This window comes from Crocodylus siamensis, chromosome 2 (genome assembly GCF_052110815.1).
Source record: "Crocodylus siamensis isolate JL-2025a chromosome 2, ASM5211081v1, whole genome shotgun sequence".
Lineage (NCBI taxonomy): Eukaryota > Metazoa > Chordata > Crocodylia > Crocodylidae > Crocodylus > Crocodylus siamensis.
The window spans coordinates 230,470,518-230,488,919 of record NC_143396.1 but is presented as its reverse complement, the minus strand read 5'-3'; the positions used below and the strand labels follow the sequence as shown (position 1 = coordinate 230,488,919).

The 18,402-nt window shown below is 43.7% G+C and overlaps 1 protein-coding gene across 1 annotated transcript in view; it reads right to left on the bottom strand.

Annotated features, from left to right (window-relative positions):
• The window catches only part of LOC149871844 (cytosolic phospholipase A2 epsilon-like), a 77,001-nt gene that overhangs the window by 13,414 nt on the left and 45,185 nt on the right, over positions 1–18,402 (bottom strand). The window contains exons 12-17 of the mRNA XM_090033357.1: positions 14,790–14,925; positions 9,295–9,431; positions 7,954–8,176; positions 4,868–4,982; positions 3,210–3,347; positions 1,515–1,622 (exon numbers count right to left, since the gene is read on the bottom strand). Coding sequence (XP_089889483.1) covers positions 1,515–1,622; positions 3,210–3,347; positions 4,868–4,982; positions 7,954–8,176; positions 9,295–9,431; positions 14,790–14,925 — 857 coding nt within the window. The remainder of the gene's footprint in view (positions 1–1,514; positions 1,623–3,209; positions 3,348–4,867; positions 4,983–7,953; positions 8,177–9,294; positions 9,432–14,789; positions 14,926–18,402) is intronic.

The following is an 18,402-nucleotide window of genomic DNA, read 5'->3' as shown; positions in this document are numbered from 1 at the left end:
CAAGGTAGTTCAAACAATGCTGCTTTTTATGCAGTTTTTCCATCCCTCCCCCAGAGTACTGGGATTGGAAGGGACCTCAGGGAAGGGTGACAGTCACTGGCCAGCTACACAGTCAATATGAGAGCACTCCTTCCCCTCCCTTCTCCACTCTTCCCCTTCTCTCTCCTTACTTTAGTTTCTGTTTCCCTGCAAGCAAGCACAGCTTGAGCTTTGAAACTCAAAACATTAAAACATTTTCCAAACATTTCAACTTGCCTCATTTTGTTTTGAGGCTGTTTCGAAGCTCTCTGTTTCATTTTGATTTCACTGTTTCAAGCTCGAAACTAGTCAAAACAAAACTGCCAGTGAAATTTTGCACAGCCCTACTGAGTTCCCCTCCCCAGCGCTACCATCAGACCAGAAAAAGGAACTCAGCCCAGCTGAGTTCCTTTCCCCAGCCTGATCACTCATAGTGTCGGGAAGGTGAACTCAGCTCAGCTGGGCTAAGTTGCCTTCCCCAGCCCAATGGTAGGGCTGTGGAGGGGAACTGAGTGATTGGGCTCAATTCCCTTCCCCAGTCCAACTGCAGCACCGGGGACGGGAACTGAGCCTGGGTTCAGTTCCCTTCCCGTGCTGTGATTGGCTTCCCACAGCCCTGCCACAGGAAATGGGGAAAGCAAGGGCTGCACTCCTGGCTAAGCCACATGGGGCTGCAGAGCTGCTGGGAGGGCAGCCCTAATTCTCTCCCATCTCCCACTACCTGGTTGCTGCCAGCTTCAAAACTCAAAACATTACAAAACTTTTGAAATATTTCAACTAGCCTTGTTCTGTTTTGAGGCTGTTTCAAAGCCCTTCATTTCAATTTGATTTAGCTGTTTTGAGCTCAAAATGAGTCGAAACAGTGTCAAAACAAAACAACCAGTGAAATTTCACACAGCCCTACTATTTGTGTTGTCCTCTATCTATTCCACAGTGATATCTTGAACTTGGGCTTATAGAATTTTTAGAACCTTTCCCCAAATTTGTATTATGTCATCTCGTCACTTCCTGTGTGGTCTGCCTGTTGGCCTGCCGCCTTTTACCAGATCAAAGAGCATGATCTTTAGTAGCCAGTCATCCTTCACTTGGCAAATACGTACAAACAGCTGGAGGGGTTTCCTCATTACTAAGCAACAGCTGTAGCATTCATATAAATCCTTTTCCTGACCATCTCATTTTTTATATGGTCTTGCCAGCTGACCACAGGAATCATCTGTAGCATTTTATTTCAAAGACGAGAAGGCTCCTTATGCTTCTTGAAGGCCTATGTCTTCCCACAGAGCAGATTTCAAGTACACACAGCCTCACAAACATACATGATTCTGTTTTCTCTTTTTGGCCTTCCCTCTTTGACCATGGTGTCTTTGTAGTAAGGTTTTCTTTTTGAAGCTTCAAGAGGAGTATGCTGTATTTGTAAGTCAGGCTGGTATGGAACATCAATTATGAAACAATGTTTTTTAAAAAAGAGTTAGGGAGATAAAAAAAGAAAAACTTACCAATATCTTTTACTCTGTCTCTAGTCCATTTGTTCCAGAAGTCATCTGAATTACCAGCCAGATTCCAGAAATACATCACATCCACAGAAAATATACTACTCCACATGCCTGCAAAGTGGAATGATAATCAATGAAAACTAATTCTGGAAAATCATGGAAACATTTTAATTGAAAACTGCCTTTTGTCTTTCCTCTTCCAATTTCCTTCCAATTTTTAGAATTGTCCTTGCAGACTAGTTCCCAAATGCATCCTCACAAGTGCAAACATATGTATCTTCTACTGCACCTGCCTGGATATTCCCCACTTACTAATTCTACAGTGAAGTTGCTTACAAAATCAGGGTCTATTTGAATTTACAAATACCTGAGCTGTACTTTTAAAGTTTAACTGTAATTCCAAGTAATGTGAACCAAAGAAAATGTTAAATTATTAAACAAAGGGAAGGTGGCAGGTTTCACATACCTTCCCACCTGAACTTTGCAACTGCTTCAAAGTCTATCTGAAAATTATAATTATTTCCATCACAGTAGCATCTAGCAGCCTATTTGACTAAGTGCTGTCCAACCATTGAGCAGAAAGGTGATATCTGCTCCAAAGAGCTTACAACCAAAGAACAACCAGATGGACACAAATAGAAATAAGATGGAGGTACAAGAAAACTTTAAGCCAATATGTGCCAGCATTGTCAGGAATAAATGATTCTGGAACGATACTGCCTTAAGCAAAGGGAGGAAAGACTAGATGACCTCCTGCATTGTCAAGTGCTTTGTAACAAATATAATTATCTTTTGAACCTTTTTTATAAAGAAGTTATCAGCAGGACCATGCTGAAATGACTGAATATTAGATACTTGGGGCATACAAGATGCATCTGCATTAGACACTTTGAGCACAATAGACTGATTCTACAGCACATTAGCATGGCAGGAAAAAAACAAGCTAACGCGCAGTAGAATTAGTCTACTGTGCATTAGCATCACCAAAAAAGCATGCACCAGCACTAGTAGGCAGTAGTGCCAATTATGGCACATCAAGGTAGTACCTGTAATTACAGGTACTAAACCTAATGCATCATAATATAGCGCATTAATGAATGTACAAACATGCCCACAGGATAGCAAACAGCAGTGCAAATCAGCTCTGACAAAGGGGTATAGAATCTAGCAGTTGTTTTATATTTGACATTACCAGCTGCCTATTTTCTTAGTACAGTGAAACCAAACACACAACTAGGACAATTTAAATTCACATAAAAAAGCATCATCTCTCAGTGACCCATCCAAGGAACCAGACAGACATATTTTGAAAAGTGTTTTTTGTCTCAGTGCTGCCAGTCAGAGGTCAGTTGCCTAGTTATTCAGCCAGATGTGTTCTTGTTATATTAATGTTTTTTCTAGTTGAGGGGCTAGCAACATTTTGGAATGGGCAACTGCTTTAACAGTGCTTAACTCTAGGCATGGGCCACTTCCAACCCAGCCTGTGCTGCCATTGGCAGTCCCGCCGTCACTGCGATTTCCTGGCACTGCCACCAAGGTTGCTTCTCCTACCGTATGTCCATCAGACAAGCAAATCCCCCACTGCCAGTCCCCCTCAGAAGCTCTCCATTGCTGAAATGCCACAGAAGCCCTCTGGCTCCACAGGCAGGATCTGGCCTGTAGGCCATAGGTTGCTGACCCCTGCTAGACAATAGTCACCTTGCATGTAGCAGATCCGGGTTTCTGGAAGTTTCTTTATCAGTCTTCCCATGAAGAATTCACTTCCAAAATCTTCTGAGCGAACAGATGCTCCATATTTCAAGAATCCAACCTCATAGGGTGTGAACTCCAGCCATTCTGTAGGGAGAGCAAAAAACCCCAAAGATTCTTACTGCATAGTTAGTGTCCTGGCTATAAGCAAAAGAATTGACTTTTCAGAGGACTGGGAAGAATCAAGGGAAATAGTCCTTCTAGTATCCATTTCTCAGTGTCAAAACAGAGCTTGTAAATCTTTCAGTGCTGAAACAGAGGTTGCAAATTCTGTCACTGCATGCAATGCTAATTAACTTAGAGAATAAGTGTTTCTCTTACAACAGGGACTGCTCCTACCCAGCAACAATGGAGGTAGTCTGTAGGGGGAAAGCCCCATACAGAATTAAGCAATAAACTATTTTGCCTCTCTAGTTTTACACTGTTCAGATTGAGAGTTATGCCCACTAAGCCAATAGTGACTGGGAGCATAATGCATTACTTGGTTTCTTCTGCTCTTGACTGTACCCATTTATCAACTGGTGTTAAGCTAATGATAGATAATTCTGATGAGCCTGGCTCTGTACCTCCAAAGTTCAAGATTTATCTGTAGGTTCTCTCAACTTCTTTAGTCTACAAAATGTGTCTAGAAATCTCATGAGATTTGTTTTTGTTAAAAGATTTCTAGTGCTTTTGTGGTCAGGATGAAGCATGGACCATGCCCTTGACTTGCCTCTAGAGCCTGGGGGATGAATCCCACCACCGCTTGCCCTTCTTTTCCCATGAACCATGAACTTCACTTGGCTCTAGAGCCCAAGGGGTGAACGGCATCACTGATCATCCCCTTTCCCTCCCTGTTGCTGGATTCAGAGCCCACTGAATTTTTTCCTTTGTTATAACTCATGTAAATAGCTATAACTTTCTCTAAACCATGTTTTCATGCATGTATTGATGCACAACACTGTAAGTAAGAACTGTTATGTTTGAAACAAGCATGGCATCTTATTCTGTAGATCGTGGGCTCTAGCAGTGCTTTTCTATGCAGCCATCAGACCATTTCTGATTTTAAGGTTTGACCTACTTGTCAGAAAAGGCTCAGCATCACTACCCTATGATATCACTGAACTTTCACTCCTGGCACCACCTAGGACTCTGAAGACTCTAAGCACCAAACAAAAATGTTTATAATCTTTTTAAAAATGGTATCCATAGGTCTTTGAATTTTAAAAAGGGTTATGTGGTCAGAGCTAATTAAACACATATCCAGGTACCAATATTTGCCCCCATGCTGCAAATATGCAGCATGGAGAACATTTCTTTGTTCCTGCATGTGAATCTTGCAGTGTCTCAAAGGGGTTTGAGATGCTGCAAGAGGCACATGCATGCTCATCTGGACACGCCCATAGGGTGCTTGCAGATGTAACCTCCCCCAGCTAAAACTGCCAAAAAGCCTCGATGAAGTGCCTAATCTTTACAGGCACTGCAGAGCTGGGTTGAAGTAACCCACTGCTTCTGCCAGTAAGACATGGGTTTTTTGTTTGTGTTTTTAACATTTCCAAGCAGCCATAAATATTAGTCAAGTCTTCTTAGATCACACATTACATATAACTCTAGAATACTGTCATTACCTTTAAAATCTTGAGCACTATACTTGTCCTTGAGGTTGATGGCCACATAGATAGGCAGTGGGTTCTGCCCATCATTCACTGCCTGATGCTGGTCTGAGAGCTTATGGTTGTCTTTCTAGTTTTAAAGAGAAATGACATGTGGGAAAAAATGGATCTGCAATTCAAATAATATAATGTGACAGCTGAACTTCAGCCAAGTTTTCCTTTTTCAGCCTACCAGACTATGCACAAATAAATATTTAGGAATATCCCTATGTCTCATGAACAGTACCCACTCTATGATAGTTACAAGTTCTTAAGAAGGGTGTGGCAGGGACTAAAGCAGTTCACGTTAAGACCATTTATGCTATTTTAATATAGACTTCTCCAAATATGTACACATTTAGGCCTGCATTATGTTATTTTGGATGGGAGGACTCAAAATGCCTCACCTTGTCAAAGAAATTAGTGAGAAAAAGTCTAATTGATTCTATTTTCAAATACTGTTTTTTTCTAAATAAAATATCTTCAGCCTTCTTAACAGCACTACTTCTACATGTAATTTGACTTCAGTTTTTAAAAACTGCTAGATAATGCATCACAAAAAAGAAAAAAAAGTAACCAGTAGGAGGAAAAAAATCCATTTTCATATTTTGCTAGCTCAAAATGTCCATATAGATTTGGCAAATTTTTCACACAATTATTTTCTTTGTTAAGTGAAAGCATGAGAAATTTTCCCCAAAAGGGGAATGATTTTCAGAGAAGTTTAAACAGAAAACTATACTACATAAGAATCTCTTCTTAAAAATAGTTACAGTGTTACTAATACAACACCATAATGTTTAATACAATTGTTCTTTGCTTCTCAAGGTCTTATAATATTTTTTAAATAGGTATATAAAACAAGATGAGCCAGAGGTGTAACAGGGCATCTGGGCACTTGGGGCAGCAGTGACACACGGGGCAACCGTGACTTCTGGCTGCCAGCACAGCTTCACAGCTGCAGCAGCTTTTCTAGTCCCCTTTCCCCCCAAGCTAACTCCAGAGGCTACTGCCCCAGACTCCTCACCGTAGTTTCGTTACTGAGATGATCTGCTGAATTATATTATTTGACAATGTTATCAATTTCTGTAATTTGTTTGCCAGACAGGCATTTGGTTGTTTGTTTTAAAGAATTCAACTACTTTTCTACCAGGTCAAATACCATAGGGCAAATATACAACTTAATTGGCAAATCAACGCCAACAAAATTCATAGAAAAATATATTCAAGAACTGATCTTTTCACCCATTCAACTGGCTATAACTATAACATCGAAAGCCTAAAAATAAGACGCAATATAAACACTCATACATAAAAATATATTGCAGAACAAGTGGTAGTGATTTGTTTAGAATGCATGAGTCATCTTCTTTGGGCCAGCTTTACAGCATCAATAATTCACTTGTAACTGAGGAAACATGTTTGAAAATATGCAATGTTGAAATGGGCATTTTAGAATTTCAAAATAAATAGTAGACCATACTCCCTCAAAAAAAAAGAAAAAGAAAATTATGTCCCCCCACCCAAGCGAGACATTGGCACTGCATGAAATTTCTCTGAGTGTTTCATTTCAAAGCTGTTTTGACACAATTCAAGCTCAAAGCAGTGAAATTGAAATGAAATAAAAAGCTTCAAAACAGCTTTGAAATGAAATGAGGACACTCAAAATGTTTCAAGTTTGAATCGTGCCTGGGCTCCTGGAACTCCCGCCCGGCCTCGCTGTCGGCGTGGTCCCCCTGCTCCACCCACTCCGCGCATCCGTTGCAGCAATAACATTAGGAGCCTGGGGGCAGGCTCCTGCCGGGCCCTGCTGCCCCGGGGCGGCCTGGGCAGCTCCACCAAGCGGGGCAGGCCCTTCCCAGAGGCCAAGTTTCAAAGCAGCCTGGGGACAGGAGGCAGGGGAGAGCCAGGGCTGCACTCTGCAGCCCCATGGAGCTCAGCCCAGGTGGGAAGTGGTGCGTAGCCCTGGCTCTCCCTGCCTCCTGCCACTGGGCTGCACTCTGTGGGGTTGTGGGGTCACTCAGAGTGGGCAGTGCCAGGGCTATGCTCCACCTTCCACCACCAGGCTGATCTCCATGGAGCCCGACACTGGGCACCTGCTGTGCCCTGCACTGGTCCCAGACAGCAGTAGCAGCCTCCTATTATCTGGCGTAGGGCTGGGGGCCTGCATCCCTGGGAGGAGTCCAGCACAGCCCCTCATCCCTCCCAGGGGTGCGGGTCCCCAGTTCTGCATGCTGGGTGACAGGAGGCTGCTGCAGCTGAAGCAACTGTAGCTGCCGTTGCCTGGGGCCAGTGGCGGTATCAGTCTCCCCCACTGCTGGGTGTAGTCTGCGCCCAGTGCTGGTCCCAGGCAGCAGCAGCAGCCTCCTGTCATCCAGCACAGATCCAGGGGCCTGCACCCCTGGGAGGACTCTGGCACAGCTCCACAGCCCTCCCAGGGCTGCAGGCCCCTGGATCTGTGTGCCAGATGACAGAAGGCTGCTGCTGCCAGCAAGTGTCATGAGTTTTGCTTTTTGCAGTTTGAAGTACAGCTTCCAAGAAACCTCTATACCGATATCCATGAAACTTGGAAGGCTTTGTGTCCTCAGAAGGGGTTACCAGCCCTGCTATTTTCATCTGAATCAGGCAATAAGTGACAACATTTTAGGCATTTTCATGATTCCCCATTATAGCCTATGGGCAAAACGTAGAAACAGGTCGAAACAGTTTCAATGAAACAAAACGGGACAGTGCTTTGAAACGAAACAACAAAACAAAATACCGTCCCTTCAAAATGGTGAAACAGGCATCAAAACAAAACGATGGTGTTTTGCACAGCCCTAGGAGACATGTTAGTATCTTAAACAGTGAAATTCCAAGGTAAACACAGGTCTGTTACCTTTTTTAATAGGAGAGAAAGAAAGAAAAAATATATTTGAATATACAGTAATCTTTTGCAACCATCTTTCCCAGTAAACTCTTTAAACCAATAAGAGTGAATGTACATTTCTTTCTAGGGTTGATTTACTTTTCATTTTTTATTAGAGAAGTTCACTGAGGCTCAGAAAAGTTGGCATAGTTAATACCTCATCATGCAGCATGGATTCAATGATGAGCCCCCACAAGTCTATAAAAGATGTTTTGTATCCTTCTTGTGCTCTCTCCTTCAGCTCACTATGATAGTATTTCAGACGATTTGTAGAAAAACAGTTCATCTTGGATTTGGTGACTTGTTTGCGAGCTTCACTGATTGCCTCCTCAAGATATTTTTGTGACCAATTAGCATCTTCATACAAATTTGCCATGGTCCTGAGGAAAGGATATATGGTGTTATACAATGATTGAGACTTGAAAAAACTTGTGGTCTGAGCTCAGAGAGGTTTATGCAAAGTTTTCATTCACAGAGAGGTCACAACTGACAGCAAAACTCAATTGGAATTACCAAGCTTTGTCCCATTTTGAGGCAAAAGAAAAGAAAGCCTTCAAGTGCTCCAAGCCCCTGCTTGAAATCAAAACTGAGTACCAGATACAAAAAGTTTAAAGAACTTTGGTTAAATTGGGGAAAAGCTAGGGTTTATAATAATGATCATGGTCCAATTTCCACTCAAGTCAATGGCAAAATACTTATTTAGCTCAGGTGACCCTAGAACAGACCGAAAATTTGGAACCATGGAAGTTTCACTTAGTTTAAAGTGAACTTATGGCTTTTGTTTTAATAATGTCACTCAGGCCTGCCAAAAAATATGTTATATAACATCCAACATCACATCTAAAGTTCACACACACACACACACACAAAAGGCAGAAGGTCTGAATTAAGAAAAGGCAGAGATAGGCAGCACTAATTGTGTCCTTCCTGACTTGATCTTTTAAATTATATTTATAAATATGAAATTATTGAACTTGTGGAACCCTAGGTATGAAGCAGAAGAGGATATAATATGGCCAAGATATTTATAATGCATCCGAATGCATCATCAATCCAGTGGTTTGTCACCTAAACATTATGTTTCCTCAGAACTGTCTTAAAATGAATCAACTTTAAACGCTGTCAGTGAAATAAGTCTTCTACTCACTGGGAAAAGTGCAACATGAACTCAAAGTGGGGAAAGGAATGGCAAATTAACAACATGAATGTGAATTTTTCCTTCCTCCAATTGCTAGGGAAAAGTGGTAAACATTTTGATAAGTACACATTCTTAACAAGGAACTGAACTCATTATTATTGGAATCTAAGGTGAACACAGTATTCATTTGGTCATCGTGATATTCAAACACTTGCCTTGTGGCTTTTTGCTCTATGAGAAAACAGAGTAGGATATGGGAACTAATTTTTTCATCTGAAAGTGTTATGGAAACAGACACAGTTAGAGAAATAATAAATTATTAATAGCAAATCAAGTTTCTGCTTGCATCTGCTTCCTCACCATGTGGTGCCTGATAAACCACTGATGTAGGAAATACAGTCTAAAAGATTCAATTTCTGTAGACCCAATAAGCTGCCAAACATTGCTGTAAATGATCTTGTCCCTCCTCCTGTTGTCATGATTGCCACCACTGGCACCTGTTCAATGCAAAGACAGAAAGCTAGTGAAAAACACCTTCATATTAGAGATCATTATTATGACACATAAATATTATGTTAAACGGAATAGAAATTGATAAGAAGAAGAAACAATAAATTGGGTTTGTGGGCAATAATACGATTCTTGTGAATCTGCTTCCATTATTACCTCCTAAATAAAAGAAGGACAGTCATCTCATATTTTATCAGTTCAGGTTTGTTTGCTTTTTAATAGATAATTGGAGGCAAGCATCAATGGGAGCTTTGCATTATTCTGTCATGTAGTATCTTCTTGATAAGTCCATGCCACTTTTGGGCAACTGTGCACGCGCTGCCGAGAGGGCCAGGAGTGACTGGATATGGGGGTTCCACCTCCTCAGGCAGGGAGGCAGGAGCCCCGCTGTTCCACAGGAGGAGACATAGGTGGAGGTGGGTGGGGGGAGGGAGGAGCCACCACGCTGCTGCCTCCTCAGGTGGAGGAAAGCCCCACTGCTTCACGGGAGGAGGTGAAGGCAGGTAGGCAGGAGGAGCTGCCTCTGCCACCACCACCTCAGGTGGAGGGAAGCTCCACTGCTTCACACGAGGAAGTGGAGGCAGGTGAGTGGACTGGCTGGGGGGAGGGAGCCACTGCCACCACCATTGCCTCCTCAGGTGGAGGGAAGCCCCACAGCACCATGGGAGGAGGTGGGGTGGGGGAGGAAGCCGCCACCTCAGATGGAGGAAAGCCCTGTTGCTTCACTGGAGGAGGTGAAGGCAAAGTAGGGTGGGTGGGCAGGGGGGAGGGAGGAGGCACTACCACCGCCTCAGGTGGAGGGAAACCCCAGTGCTATGGGAGGAGGTGGACATGGGGCGGGGAAGGGAGGAGCCACCGTTGCTGACTCCTCAGGTGGAGAGAAGCCCCACTGCTTTGCAAAAGGAGGTGGAGAAAGGTAGGTGTGTGGGAGGGAACCTCTGTCACCACCACTGCCTCAGGTGGACAGAAGCCCTGCTGCTCTGTGGGAAGAGGTGGAGGCGGTGGCAGGTGGGCAGGGGAGATGAAGCCACCGCCACTGCCACCTCAGGCAAAGGGAAGCCGTGCTGCTCCATGGGACTTCCCTCCATGGGAGAAAGTAGAGACGGAGGCAGGTAGGTGTGCAGGAGGGAGGGAGCTATCACCGCCACCTCCTCAGGCAGAGGAAAGCCCTGCTGCTCCACAGGAGGCGGCAGAGGTTGGTGGGCAGGAGGGAGCCACCACTGCCTCAGGTAAAGGGAAGCCCCACTGCTCCACAGGAGGAGGAGACGGCAAAGGTAGGCAGGCATGCACAGGGGAGGGAGCTGCTGCCACTGCTGCCACCTCAGGTGGAGGGAAGGCCCATTGCTTCACGGGGAGAGGAGGAGGCAGAGGCAGGTGGGTGTGTAGGGGAGGGGAGCTACCACCACCACTGCCACCTCAGGTGGGGAGAAGCCCTGCTGCTCCATGGGAGGAGGCGGAGGCAAGTGGGTGGGAGGGAGCCGTCATGCCAGAGGCTGGAGGAGGTGGTGGCAGAGGGATTGTTTACATGTCCGTCTCCAAAGGGTGAGGGGGGCTGGCGGGGGTAGGAGGCCATGTAAACACTCCCTTAAACACTCTGTCATTTATGATGGGCAATTGGCTAGTAATAATAATAAAATCTGATTGGGTTCAATTGCTTCAAAACATTTTGCTTGTTAAGAATAGTTTTGAACCAGGGAAGTCATCAAAACTTATTCTTTTCTGAAAACTTATTTTGGTTTTGACAAATTACTTAATTTTTTTACAAAAAAAAATGTTTTGTAAGATTTCTAATCAATTCTATAAATCTGGCCCCTAAATCCTTACTTCATATATTGCTATCAGATCTTTTCACCTCCTTTTATGGACAACACTGCCAAGGAGGAGCCCTAAACCTAAATGAGAAGACTACATAAAGGAAGCCAACAGAAAACTTTCTGACACCACCTACTACAAAGAACTACAAGAAGATCCTACTCCCTTTTCACTGTGAAACTCAAAAATACCATAAAAACTTTTCCATCAGAACTACAAGAAAAACTACAGACCTTGATTCCCCCACTTCCCAATCCAGGAACTTTTTACATGCTCCCTAAAATCCACAAACAAGGGAACCCTGGCAGACCTATCATATCCAACCTTGGGACCCTAACTGAGGAAATATCAGGTTTTGTCAAAGCAATCCTAAAACACTTTTCACCCAAAGAGCAAGTTTTGTCCAAGACAAAACATAGACCACCTTCCCAGCACCACCCTCCTAGCTACTACGGATGTTACCAGCTTATATACCAACATCCCACACCAGGATGGCATCCAAGCCTGCCTTACATATCTATAGGAACAAGATTACAACTCAGAATACAGACCCAAAGATATTACTGACCTTATACACTTCATCCTCACACACAACAATTTCACTTTTAATAACCAACATGTCCTCCAGAAGATAGGAACAGCTATGGACACCAAAATGGCCCCACAGTATGCCAACCTTTTTATGACCCACCTGGAAGAAAATTCCTCAAGGACTGTACATCAAACCCTTGCTATATGTAAGATATATCAATGACATCATCATCATTTGGACTGAAAACCTGCAAACTTTGAGTTCCATCAGAAATTCAACAATCTTCATCCCTCCATCCGACTATCTCTTGAATACTCCAGCACCAACATCTCCTTTTTAGACATGATGATCAGTATCCAGAATAGTAAAATATAGACCATGTTATACAAGAAACCCACAGACCAACATACATATCTGAACAGAACCAGCAATCACCCTAAACACACCAAGAAAGCTGTGATATATAGCCAAGCTCTCAAATACCACTGAATTTGCACTGAGGAGAATGCCCGGGATTGCCACCTCACTAATCTTAAAAAGGCTTTCACCCAACAAGGACACTCCTGCAGAGAGACAGATTGCATGTTTGAAATAGCCACCCAGATACCACATGAAGAATTGCTGCAGTATAGAAGAAAAACTCCCACAAATCGCACACTGCAGGTTATGACATATCACCCCTCCTTCAAACCCATATAGAAAATCCTCGAACAATTACAACACATACTAGAAAGAGACCCTATTCTTAAAGAGATCTACCCAAAACCACCCATCTTAGCTTCAAACAAGCACCAAATCTTGGTAACCTCATCACCAGAAGCAAACTTCCTCGGGTCCAGAACACACTGAATGGATCCAGACCACACCATGACAAGAAATGCAAAACTTGCCAGCACATCTCTATCACCCTCACAATTACATCTCCACCACCCTTACCCCACAACAGAGCCATCAGCATTCCCGGATCTTACAGCTGCACCTCCAGAAATGCCCTGATGGAAAATATGTAGGAGAGACCAAACAACAACTGCGCACCAGAATGAACGCACACAGAAATCTATCAAAGACAAGAATAACCAATTACCAGTGGGGGCACATTTCTCACAAGAAAACCACTCTCTCTCTAATCTCTCAGTCCTCAAAGGGAACTTACAAACCACTTCTCAGAGACAAGCCTATGAACTTCACTTCATCAACCTCCTGGATACAAAAAATCGTGGACTAAATACAGACATTGGATTTATGACACATTATAACCTGCCTAACATCTGATTACACAAGTACCTCTCCACTATTTAACTGCTACATTCATCCCCCTTTTCTCTCCCCCTCCCCCCACGATCCAGCCTGTCTCACCCACTGACTCCTCAATTTACATCTTCACTGACTGCCTGTCTTGCATGCAGACCACCCTCTGGCTTCTTTACTATTCATTTCATCCAGGAAGAGCACACACCAACTGCAGAGACTTCTTCAGCCTGACGAAGGGGTTTTAAACCTGAAAGCTTGCTAAAAAATGTTTTTTCCAGCCATTTAAGCTCGTCTAATAAAAGATATCAGATTCACCCAAAGAACCTTGTCTGCCTATCTCCATCATGAAGTTGTTCCTAATACTACAAGGCTCAGATAGTATCAACCACTGTAGCCTATCCTACCACAGAAAATGATAATGTTATAATTTGAGAGTATAAGGATGAAAACAGGAGACTGAGCATTAAGGTCAAATAATTATGTACAGAAGGGGGATGTTTCTGCCCAAAAGCTTGCAAAGAAGATTTTTTCCAACTATTTTAGTTGATGTAATAAAAGATATCAGATTTACCCAAAGAACCTTGTCTAATTATGTGCAAGTATTCTGTCTGCATTACTTGAAAGTTTTACCAGACATGCACTTTTATTCTTTTGTTATGGATAAATTGTCAAGCTGCAGCAAACTAAATGGGGAAAGACCAACTATTGTGATATTTCTGTCTTAACTCTGTTCACATGGTTATACTATTGGGATTCAGTTTACCTCCTTAGCCTGCACACTGATTGTGAAGAGTTAAGAGCTAGGACTCAAGAGTGCAGGAGACAAGAGGGACCTTTAGCACCAACAGCCTTGAATGAAATTGTTGACCTATGAAGGAAGGTGAAATACCCAACCCCTAATAAGGTGTCCACAGGAAATATACATGACAATGGGAGAGCAGGCTGGGGCTCCTGGCCAGAAGAGTCTGAAGACTGAGGTAAGCAGAGCTCTGGAGAGCTGGAAAGACTGGAAAGGGAACAGCTGAGTATCTCTGGAGGTGCTAAGAGCTGTCAGGGCTGGATTGGGAACAGAGGGACTGCTTAACCCCATCTGAGGAGACAGAGAACCTCTGGCTGGCTGGCTTTGCCCTAGTAAACAATTTTACTAAAGAGACCGTCCGCTCTGCTGCTTGGAACTATACAAAGTGCTGGGTCACTCCAGGAGGTGGTAAAGTTCCTCTCCGGAAGAAAAGTGGATGCTAGGTCCTTGAGTCAGGGCAATGGAGAACCAGGGAAGACCTGGGTCTCAGAGTGGGAGTAGCCTGGGCTCCCTGCTTGCCCTGTAAGCCACGCCTGGACTGGTTTCAGGGGGTTCTCCCAGAGACCAGACAAGGCCACAGCAAGCCCAAGCCAGCACCCCCTGAGGAGCATTCTGCGATACCCTGTACACCCTTCTACTTCCACAGGGGACTGTACAAAGAACATTGGGCTCAGCTGCTATTACTATTTTGCCACCCAGTCATCAGCACCTACCTACAAATAGTATTGGGTCTTAGTATTTAAGACCCATCTCTGTTCACAGCTATTAGTAAAAGCACCCTAATACCATTTTTTTTTAATCCTGGAGCTGCTCCTTTCATTCCTGGAAAGCAAATAAGCTACTTCTTATTTCTAAGGCTTCACAAGATGTTCTGTTTTTATATAAAAATGCTATAGTACTACCATCATGTGCTCTGGGAAGGAGGGAGACCTGAAATTCTTTCCCATATACCTCATGCTCCTGAAGATCCTCCTCCAAATGGAGAACCTTCTTCAAAGCTGCAGCAACGTATTTCTTCCTTTTATGCAGGAAATTGTGCTCTTGAGTACACAGGTCAAACCCCAAGCGCACGTCATGTCCTTGTTGACTAGAACAAAGAAAGACCATGACAAATGTATGTACACAAAATTTACAGCTAGTTTCAGATTCAGATAATCGTTGCATTTCACAAATACTCAGAATTATAAAAATAGCTCTCCCCACACTTGCTTGTGGACTGAGTAATGAAAGAAAAGAAATAACATATCCCTATTACCAGCACAAGGAGCAAATATATGGACAAGAGAGAAGTGTCAGAATGCTTTAAATTCCTTGCAAAAGTGAATTAAAAGCATGACAAGTCAAAGATAACCCACCACAAAGGCTGAATCTGGAAATATTTTTATTTTATTTTTTCAATCAACCTTTTTTTCCCCAGCAGGTTACCTAAATATCTCAAAAAAGTGCTCAAAGTTTATACTTCGTGTTCTGGCATTTCAGTATTGTACTAAATGAAGATGCACGCTGCCTAGTAAACAGAATTTGTTAATGCAAATTTATCTATGCTAAGGCTAGCCATTGCACCATGCCACGTGATCAAATTCAGACTTCAGCCAAACCATAAGACCCTGCTGACTTGATTCATGGCTGAAGCACTTGTTCACATGCAACATGGTCTTATGAGCCCACAGCAAGGTAACTAGAGCTGTGTGAAATTTGGCCACCAGTCTTGTTTTGATGCTGTTTTGACATGTTTCAAGGTCGAAACAGCAAAATCAAAATGAAACAGATATGGTCAAAACAGCCTCAAAATGAAACAAGGCAAGTCAAAACATTTCACCATTTCAATGCTGTTTCGACATTTTGCCCATAGGCTATAATGGGGAAGGTCAAAACAGCCTATAATTTTGTCATTTCTGGCCAGATTTGGATAAAATTTGCAGAAATGGTAGCCCCTTCTGAGGGCATAAAGCACACCAAGTTTCAAGAAGATAGGTGCATGGCGTCAGTGAAACTGCACCCCAAAATCTTGAGAGCCAAACTTGTGTCATATGTATGTGTTAAGCCACAGTGGGGTCAAAACTGCAGGCATGCTAGCCCCGGCTGAGGCCACAAAGCCAGCCAAGTTTCAAGGAGATAAGTACAGGAGCTTGGGGGAAACCGCACCTCAAGTTGTGGATAAGCAAAACCCATGACATGGGTGACACTGTGTGTGTTAAGGTGCAGCATGCCTGCTAGCCCCTGCTGCTGCCACAAAGCCTGTCCACTGTCAAGGAGATAGGTGCAGGGGGGTTCTGGGGCCCTGCACCTCTGGCTGCTGACAGGCAAAACTCATGCCATGGGTGCTTGTGCAACTGACTGTCTCTGTCTTGGGGCAGTTGATTCTCTGTATTGATTCTTTCCTCTCCTTAGTCCTGGTTTTGTAGGTGTTAATCCATGCTTGTTAAGTCGTTATGTAGTAGCTAGGTACTGTGTATTGAGCTGGTCCCTGAGTGAATCATGACTAATTGGTAACTGGTAACACACTAGCTTAGCAGCCAGGCCTGCAGTAGTCCTCCTGCTCCAGTGCCCCAAGACAAACACAGTTGCACAAGCACTCATGACACAAGTTTTGCTTGTCTGCAGCTTGAGCTGCAGTTTCCCCGAAACCCCTGCACCTATCTCCTTGAAACTTGGCAGGCTTCAGGGCCTGAGCAGGGGCCACCACCACTGCAGTTTTCATCCTGCTGTGCCTTCACACACACAGGGTCATCTATGTCATGAGTTTTGCCTGTCAGCAGCTTGAGGTGCAGCTCCCCCCAAACCCCTGCACCTATCACCTTGAAATTTGGCAGGCTTTGTGGCCTTAGAAGGAGCTACCATTCCTGCAGTTTTGACCCCACTGTGGCTTAACATACACATGACATGAGCTTTGCTTTCAAGATTTTGGGCTGCAGTTTCTTCAAACCCCCTGCACCTATCTTCTGGAAACTTGGCATGCATCATGCCCCAGAAGGGGCTACCATTCCTGCAAGTTTCATCCAAATCTGGCCAGAAATGACAAAGTTATAGGCTGTTTTGACCTTTCCCCATTCTTTCCTATGGGAAAAATGTCAAAACAGGGTCAAAACGGCAAAACGTTTTGACGGAATGAAACAGAACCTCCATTTCAACTCTAAACAAAAGTTGAAACAAAACACTGTTCTGTCAAAACGACGAAACACTCATTGAAATGGAACACTTCCGTTTCTCACAGTCTTATAGGTAACATCCCAGTCACATAACAAATATAGAAATACATACTACGTATTTCTATGTTTGTTACATTAGCTCTCAGGATGTGCTTTATTGCTGTTTAAATATATAAAAATCACCATCACTCCCACAAATAGCTTACTAAGTTCCCTGGCAGATGTACATTTAAAGGCACAATGGGATCTGATGCACGTTCCCCACAGTCACCCCTGCTATCACGTCACACATGCTTGGCAGGAGGCATGACTGTGAGATCAAACATCAGATCCTATGGTGACAATGCTGAAGCAGAGGAAGCCCAGGATCCTAATTCTGGGTCTGTGCATCCCCTACACTGGCAAATAGCAAGCCTCTGCAGCTGGGAGCCTGGATCAGCTGATGGGGCTCCCAGCCATGGGGGTGTACCATGAGCTCCTGTGGCTGGGAGCTCAGATCAGCTGACAGGGCTCCCAGACGCAAGGGGGGCAGTGAAGGCCTTTATTCCAGCTGCACCCCAAAGGCTGGGAGCCTTGATTTGCCATTCGTCCCAGCTGAAGTGGTATATTGGAATTAAGGGCTCTGATGTGCCCCTGAAGCTGGGAATGGCAGCTAATCCCAGCCCCCAGTCTTAACTCCAATGGGCTCCCAAGGCTGGGAGCAGCAATCAGCTGATTAGCATGCACAGCCTCTGTATGGAAGTTAAGAGCTCCCATGTGCCCTGGAGGCCAGAAGCCCCAATCAGCCTGGCCACATGTTCAGTTAATATCATGATGAGAACCAGCCACTAAGTTATTACATATATTTTGTGTAATAACTTTGTGACTTACTCCTTTTTTATGATGCCATTAATCACATTAACATGTGGCTGGGTAATAACTTAAGATGTGATTAACTCGTTTCCCTTATAATGCCAAGCAGCTTACAGGATCAAAGTGCCCAATCCTGCCAATACCTGGACAGATACATTTTTTTTCCCCATTAACCATCTCATTGAATTTCCTCATGTCAGAAAAGTGAGGTATATACTTAAGTGTTTGCAAAACTGGGACCTAAAAGATAAAGGATGGTAGTCCATGCTGTGTGTGCAATTGGTCGCAGCCCTCTTGAAGGCTCATATACAAATACGTATATGAATTTAATTATTGCCTGCTACTGGAGAGAATGCCTGAATTTCCCAAGTGTCTTAGGTGACACTGCTCCCTGGTGGAAGAAAACTATGCAAAGTACTGACTTTGAGGATATTTTATAAGCAGGACTATTTCATGCGTTACTAACAGTATCGTTCAATTCTCCACCACTTTGGCAAAAGCATAGTTTACTCATACAATATACCAATTTTAATTTTCAAAAACAAAACCAGTGTCGTGACCTT